This window comes from Merops nubicus, unplaced genomic scaffold, assembly GCF_000691845.1.
Source record: "Merops nubicus isolate BGI_N331 unplaced genomic scaffold, ASM69184v1 scaffold3153, whole genome shotgun sequence".
Taxonomy (NCBI): domain Eukaryota; kingdom Metazoa; phylum Chordata; class Aves; order Coraciiformes; family Meropidae; genus Merops; species Merops nubicus.
The window spans coordinates 49,190-56,879 of NW_008598063.1; the positions used below are offsets into that span (position 1 = coordinate 49,190).

Sequence of the window (7,690 nt, forward strand, 5' to 3'; positions counted from 1 at the left end):
GAGCACTGACAGAATGTCAGGGTAGAACAACAAAGAGCTTTTCCATGTAACTGCCTTTCAGCTGCCATATTCCTAGACGAGTATGCCAACAGTAAAGTTTTAGCTCACATTTGAGGGAGGTGAAAGTGTTGCTGATGGATCTGTTGCAGCGCTGTCCTTACTAGAACAGGACTGAGAACAATTTAATCATTTGGCATTGGTTCACTTCCAGATAGTAACCAGTCTGATCACAGCTGATGAACAGCTAAGGGCAAGTCTTGCTATTCCCTGGTAGACAGTAGAGCTGGTGAACGCAGGAGATGCCATCCTTGCTGCGTACAGCAGGTAGACCTCTGAGCATGTTTTACCCATCAGTGAGCTTGCACTGTGCAGATGCACTGTTTGATGCCTGTTTCTGTCATTTCTTTGCTATTAGTGCCAAAAATATCTCTGCTTTCAGATTTTGGGGTACGTGTGATCCAAGCAGCTCTGCTGATTCCTTCTAGTAACATTTCCTTCCCGGCAAGCCCCAGGACCAGGCTGGCTCACAAGCAGGGTGTGGCTGGTGTTGGGCAGAAGCTCTGCCTTCTCAGACGTGTGACCGTGGGCTGTTTTGGCAGCGTGACTCACCGCTCCGACGGGGACCGGCTGCAGCCTGTGTGGGTCAGCCATAACCACCACAGCTCATCTGACTTGGGCTGGATTGGCCCTTTATTCCCTGGGGGGGCTGCGACAGTGGCAGTGAGGGTGCCATCGCCCTCCTGAAAATGAAGCACTGTTCATTAGAACAGAAGCGTGTATTGTCTTAAAGCTGATGCTCCTCTGAAGCAGACTCTGTAGCAGCAGTCTGGCCATGTTCCCTGCAGCAGATCTGTCTCCCCACAGAGGTGATTTGTGTCAGTGCTCACCCCTGCTGCAGCCAGGGTCAGTTTAAGCCTCTCCTTGCGGGCATGCAGTAGACACCACACCGTTTTGATCTGCTAACTGCCAGAGTCAGCCAGGCTGGGTCTGCAGGTTGTCAGGATCATCCCCGTTGGGCTTCGGGTATTGTCTGGAGGTTGTGGTCTAGGAAGCTGTTGAGTTGCTTGCCCATCAGGGGTATAATGATATGTATAGATTCCCTGGTATGATATGTATAGATTCCCTGCTTGCCCGGCCCAAGTCAGGTCGGTGCAACCAGAGAGCTTAGTCCAAGAGGAACATGGGAGTGGCACACCAATCACAGTCATGCATCCAGAAACACAGAATTTCCAGGTTGTTGGTGGTTTTAGGGGATTGCACAGCTGTGCCACAAACAGTGAACAAGGCCCAAACCATTTTTTTGGATGTGTTTTAGTGATTCTTCTCCCTTCGGTCTTCCTCTCCATCCTGTCCAGTAACTCCACTTTCCATTGCCAGTTTCTACCCACCACATTAGAGCTAAGTGCCAAGAGAGGAGTGAGGACACCTGTTCTGTCCTCCCCTGTAAGCACCACGATGAGACCAGGAGGTATGATAAAGATGTTCTCAGGGGATCACCTGCATTGCCACACCTGTAGCCTCCATAGTCCCTTTGCCATAGGTGAGCTTGCCTGCAGTCTTCTGGTTTTCCTGTTTTTCAGTGACCTGAGCAAAACATCTCTGGGAAGAGACATGAAATGTGAGTTACCAAGATAATGCAATCTCAGGCTCCAGCTCTAAATGTCCTTCATTAACAGAAGTTGCCTTCAGTTTCAGGTCTGGGGATTTGACTGCTGAAGTCTCAGAGCAACTAATTTGCTAACCTGCTGTTGTTCCCTCTCTAGGGAATTCCCAATGAAAGCTGGAGGCTGACCAAGATTAATGAGCGCTATGAGCTGTGTGACACTTACCCTGCCATTCTAGCTGTACCCGTAAACATTCCTGATGAGGAACTGAAGAGAGTAGCATCTTTCAGATCAAGAGGACGCATACCAGTGAGTGTGACAAAAGAAGCCACTTTGATGTGGTTTTGTTAAGTACCTTTGGGCCATAAATAATACCAAGATCAGGCTGAGTGGATTCCAGAGCAAATAAATGGTCAGTGGATAATAAAAGTGACAGCAACATGTTTGAAGAGTTAGAAAGCAACATTATCTGCTGGAGTTACTGCTGTGAAGGAGATGTAGACTAAACCAAAACGTGACGAAAACTCAGCACAGCTGAGACCCAATTCCAGTTCAGCTACTGAGAAATGCAAAGCGTCCCTATTTGGTTCTTTACAATTGTCTGCCCTACTCTGACTTTAGGATAGAGGAATAAATGCTATTCTTTATGAAAGTGCTTATTAAATGAAATTAAAACAAAACACATTGTTACAGTGATCGTGTCAGTGGTAACTGAAAATGTACTGGCTTACTTCTCACATCTATAGAAAACTAAGTCCGTTCCTGAAGTGCTTTTACATGGTGTCGTGCAGAGGAAGAAAGAGCCCAAGGACTGCAGAGCAAGAAAGTGAGGAGACAGTCTGCATCCTATTGAAAAGCCAGACTGAAACCTGTTCAGTCACCTCTTGTTTGTCCAGACTTTGGGAATGCCATGAGAATGAAGGAGTGAGGACAGAAGAGTTCTTTATTCAGTCATTATTTAATTGAATCCAGCCTTCTGGAAGCAGCCAATAGGATCCCAGAGCTAGCCATTAGGGGTAAAACACTAATTTAATGAATCCCATTTTTCCTTCATTTATTTCTCATTTGTTTTTGAAGGTACTGTCGTGGATTCACCCAGAAAGTCAAGCAACGATCACTCGCTGTAGCCAGCCAATGGTGGGAGTGAGTGGCAAGCGAAGCAAGGAAGATGAAAAGTACCTTCAAACCATCATGGATTCCAATGCTCAGTCTCATAAAATCTTCATATTTGATGCAAGGCCTAGTGTGAATGCTGTAGCAAATAAGGTCAGGTGCTTTTCCCTCAGTCTAAAAATGGGAGTGTAATAATTTAGAGCATGTTTCCCACCACCATTTCAAATTATTCCTGAGGATCACCAAGGGTTTTCCACTGTGGAGGGAAACATATGTAGTGATCTGATTCTCTAGACAGACTTTTACACCTGCTCTGGCATCTAAGATATCACTGTGACTACTGGAAGTCAAGTTGGATTAATCTACAATGGAAAATGAGATTGGAAGGGGAAAAAAAATATCAAAGTAGGACTGAGGGCAAACTCTAGCAGTCTGGATCTTGTGTATCACCATTTTTCCCTTCTCGTGGTTGAAAGAGTGCTTCCTCTAACAGCACCACAATGCAGTCCTTGTTAGCTGTGTTGAGGGTTGGAGATACTCAGCACTACTGAAAATCGGGCATTGTGGTCTTTCATTTCAAAATGTAGGGTATCGTTAATGTCTGAGAATTTTGCTATGTTCTTCCTGCTGTTACAGAGTCATAGAATAGTTTCATTTGGAAGGGACCCTTAAAGATCCATGTAGTCCAACCCTCCTGCAACGAACAGGGACATCTTCAAGTAGATCAGGTTGCTCAGAACCCCATCCAACCTGACCTTGGAAGTTTCCAGGGATGGGGCATCTACCACCTCTCTGGGCAACCTGTGCCAGTGTTTCATGACCCTCAGTGTAAATGTTTCATCCTTGTATCTAGTCTGAATGTACCCTCTTTTAGTTTTAAACCATCACCTCTTGTCCTGTTGCAACAGGCCCTGCTAAAAAGTCTGTCTCTATCTTCCTTATAGGCCCTCTTTAAATACCAAAAGGCCACAGTAAGGACTCCCTGAAGCCTTTTCTTCTCCAGGCTGAACGACCCCAACTCTGTCAGCCTGTCCTTACAGGAAAGGTGTTCCATCCCACTGATCCTTTTTGCGGTCCTCCTCTGGACTTGTTCCAGCAGGTCTGTGTCTTTACTGTGCTGAGGACTGCAGAGCTGGATGCAGTTCTTCAGGTGGAGTCTCACTAGAGGGGAACAGAGAGGCAGAATCACCTCTCTCGACCTGCTGGTCACACCGCTTTTGATGCAGCCCAGCATACAGTTGGGTTTCTGGGCTGCGAGTGCCCACTGCCAACTCACGTCCAGCTTTTCACCCACATGTATCCCAAAGTCCTTCTCTGCAGGGCTGCTCTTAGTCCCTTTATCCCCCAGCCTCTACTGATACGGGAGGTTGCCCTGACCCAAGTGTAGGACCTTGCACTTGACCGTATTGAACCTCATGAGGTTCACATTGGTCTACTTCTCAAGCTTGTCCAGGGCCCTTTGGATGGCATCTCATCACTCAGCTTGGTGTCATCTGCAAACTTGCTGAGGGTGCACTTGATCCTGCTGCCTGTGACATTGATACATATATTAAACACTGCTGGTCCCAGCACAGACCCCTGAAGGGGCACCTGTCATCACTGATCTCCACTGCAACACTGAGCTGTTGACCACTACCCTCTGGATTTGACCATCCAACCAATTCCTCATCCACCAAACAGTCCACCCATCAAATGCATATCCTTCTAATTTAGAGAGAAAGGTGTTCTGGGGGACCAAGTCAAATGTCTTACAGCAATCCAGGTAGATGACATCTGCATCTCTTCCCTTGTCCACTGTTGTAGTCATTACATCATGAAAAGCCACTAAGATGGTCAGGCAAGACTTGTCCTTGGTGAAGCCATGTTGGCTGTCTTGACTCATCTCCCTTGTCCTCCATGTGCCTTAGCATAACTTCTAGGAGGATCTGTTCCATGATCTTCCCAGGCACAGAGGTGAGGCTGACTGGTCAGTACTTCCCAGCATGCTCCTTTCTGCCCTTTTTAAAGTTTTGCCTTGTGCCACCACTCTAAGCCCTGTTCTAATGTTTAATGGTAGGACTGCTTTGTTGTAATAAAGCTGATTTTTTTTTTTTCTTTTTTTCTAAATCTGCCTTTCCCACTCCTTAGGAAAGGCAATGAGTGTGGGGGCTATACTCCTCTAGAACAGTATGGTAAATTTGTAAATGACAGAATAGTGAGTCTAATGGGCTAGCAGCTTCAATGGGAGTAAATGATAATTACAGAGGAAAAGATCTGTAATGTGATATCTGCTGGTAAAAATCACAGCATTCATTAATTAGTGCAGGAAAGCGACACAAAGTTTGTACATGTACATGTTTGTTCCTAACTGTAGGATAAATGCAACATTTTGTGCCTGCTTTACCACTGTACTTTTTGTCAGCTGATACTTGCTCAGGACAAACGAATAGGATAAAGTAGAAAATAGAGAGTTTTGTTTAATGGTTTTGCATGTGGACTTTGTTCTTCAGGCTAAAGGAGGGGGCTATGAGAGCGAGGATGCCTACCAGAACGCAGAACTGGTGTTCCTGGACATCCACAATATTCATGTCATGAGGGAGTCGCTGAGAAAACTGAAAGAAATTGTGTATCCCAATATCGAGGAGACTCACTGGCTGTCTAATTTAGAGTCCACTCACTGGCTGGAGCATATCAAGGTATGCATGTCTGTGTCCCCTGGGTGTGCCCAAGTAACCGTGAGTCTGTACCAGTCTGTTCACTGGGAGATCTATCCAGAGAGAACTCCAGTGCTGGATTTTCTGTTTGTGAGAAACGTAACCATTTTCAATTTGTAAATCTGTGGCATGGAAGCTTATAAACAATTAAAACCACGGTGTCGTGGAGTGGGGAATTTTGAGGAGATGGGAAGAGAGAGAAGAGAGGGGGTTGAAATATTGGAAGATGGTGTTTTGGGAGTGAAGTGTGTTCCTGGGTAATGTGTAGCTGTGAAAGCCCACGTTAGAGCATAGGAGTCCCAGAGTTTCCAAGCTCTTGACTTGGGGATCCTTGACATCCTGGCATTGCTGCCTGGTCCAGACCAGCAAATGTGGGGAGCTCGTGCCCTGTCAGCCTTTCAGGAATCCAAGCAGGGTCAGAACGAGCAGGGCAATGTTTCTACAGATGCTGGTTTTCAAATTAGGCTCTCTCCTAAACGTGTTCAGCTTACATTGTCAGCCTCCTAGTGCAGACAGGCAGATCATCTGCCCCTGGGGCAGTTGCAAGGTGGTGCCTGTTTTGTGTTTGTGTTCAGACACAGACGCTCCTGTTTAAATCCTGACCTGCCCAAGGACTGAGCTTAAGGCAAGGACTCTGCTGGAGCTGTACCTGCCCTGCAGTTGAGATGTGTTGTCATCTCGCTAGAGCAAAAAACGTGTTCACCGGTTTGCTGTCCTAGTTATCAAGTACTTGGGACTGATTTACCATTCTCCTTGAGGCACACAGCCCTTGGCTTGTCCTGTGTTGTCACTAGCCGTTTTTCATTTATAGTTTCCCTTCTGAAGAGGTTTTGTAACTTTTTTTTCCTTTTCCTAGCTTATTCTCGCTGGAGCCCTTCGGATTGCTGACAAAGTGGAGTCGGGGAAGACGTCTGTGGTTGTTCACTGCAGCGACGGCTGGGACCGCACAGCCCAGCTCACCTCTCTCTCTCTCCTCATGTTAGACGGCTACTACCGAACTATCAGGGGCTTTGAAGTGCTGGTGGAGAAGGAGTGGCTGAGCTTCGGCCACAGATTTCAGCTGGTGAGTCACTAGCCCTTGCAACGCAAGGCTGAACAGAAAGTTAGTGTCCACTTTGAAGCATTTCAAAGGAGTTTAGCCTTTCCTGTGAGAAGCCTCCCAGCTGAACTCGCAGAAGGGTGCATGCTGCTGCTAGTGTTTTCTGCCTGTAATTCCAGTCATCTCTAACCTCCTTGGAGACAGTGTTGGTTAGGTATGAGGAACAGGTGCTATTAAATCTCTCAGGTGCCTGACTGATATGTCACGTTGCCATGCTTAGGCTTAAACTGACAGTGTGTTTTGGGTTCAGGATAGACATTGCTCCTGTCAGTCGGCAGAGACCACTGAGGTATTTTTTGTCTTTCTTTCCATTTCAGTCCATTTTCTGAGACTGCTTGCACACGATCATCTAACAAATCCCTTGGTATTGAAGAGTCTGGAGAGTTCGGTTATGGCTTTGACCTCACATTTTCTTCAGGCACATTTTATTTTTTGAGATACTTGTAATTGTTGAGGGTAGAAGATCAGCAGTTGAGCCTGGACTAAGAGCAGCTTGTGGTTGTGTCCCTAGAGCTGGCAGAGAGGCAGCTTTGTGGAGTTGTGACAGCAGTTTACTGCAGTTTGCACTGATGGGAGTTGAGAGAGCCTTTCAGCAGTATCCTTTCAGTCTGTTCCTGTTGCGTTTTGCTCGTAGCTGTCCTTATGTGGTTGTTGAATTTTGGCAGGGGCTAGAACAAGGTCTGTGTACAGCACATGTGATGGTGGGTTGCATGGTCCAATGCTCTGAGGAAGGTCAGGAAACTGAGGCACTAAGCAATTGAGGTCCTGCTGCAGCAAAACTGTTATCTAGTGTTTGAACAAGTCTGACTATTTTAGCTTCCCTGTCTATACAAAGAAGGTAATGATACTGACTTCCTCTGGTGAGGGAAGAGCAGTTCAGAAGAGCCAGGGTCTCTGTTACTTACACACTCTTGTCCTGTCTTTGTACACTACTTGGGGCTCCTGGATAACATGTAGCCACTAACATGTACTGTCCTAGTTACAAGGAATCAGGCCTCACACCTTGGCCACGGAGCAGGCTCAGGGTTGGAGGCCTGGTACTTTCATCAGTGCCTGTTGGGGTGGCAGGAGGTGGGCTGGGTTGGTGTTTGCTCGGCGCTGGGCAGCGCCGGGGTGCTGGGTGCCGGTACCGCCGCGCCTGCGGGTGCTGCTGGGCTCCAGCGGCCACTCCCGCTGAAGAC

At 47.0% G+C, this 7,690-nt stretch overlaps 1 protein-coding gene across 2 annotated transcripts in view; it reads left to right on the plus strand.

Annotated features, from left to right (window-relative positions):
* Nucleotides 1-7,690, plus strand: part of MTMR2 (myotubularin related protein 2) — a 41,142-nt gene that overhangs the window by 28,155 nt on the left and 5,297 nt on the right. For both annotated transcript variants that reach the window (XM_008936892.1, XM_008936891.1), the window contains exons 7-10: nucleotides 1,764-1,913; nucleotides 2,682-2,870; nucleotides 5,207-5,392; nucleotides 6,267-6,473. In XM_008936892.1, coding sequence (XP_008935140.1) covers nucleotides 1,764-1,913; nucleotides 2,682-2,870; nucleotides 5,207-5,392; nucleotides 6,267-6,473 — 732 coding nt within the window. The remainder of the gene's footprint in view (nucleotides 1-1,763; nucleotides 1,914-2,681; nucleotides 2,871-5,206; nucleotides 5,393-6,266; nucleotides 6,474-7,690) is intronic.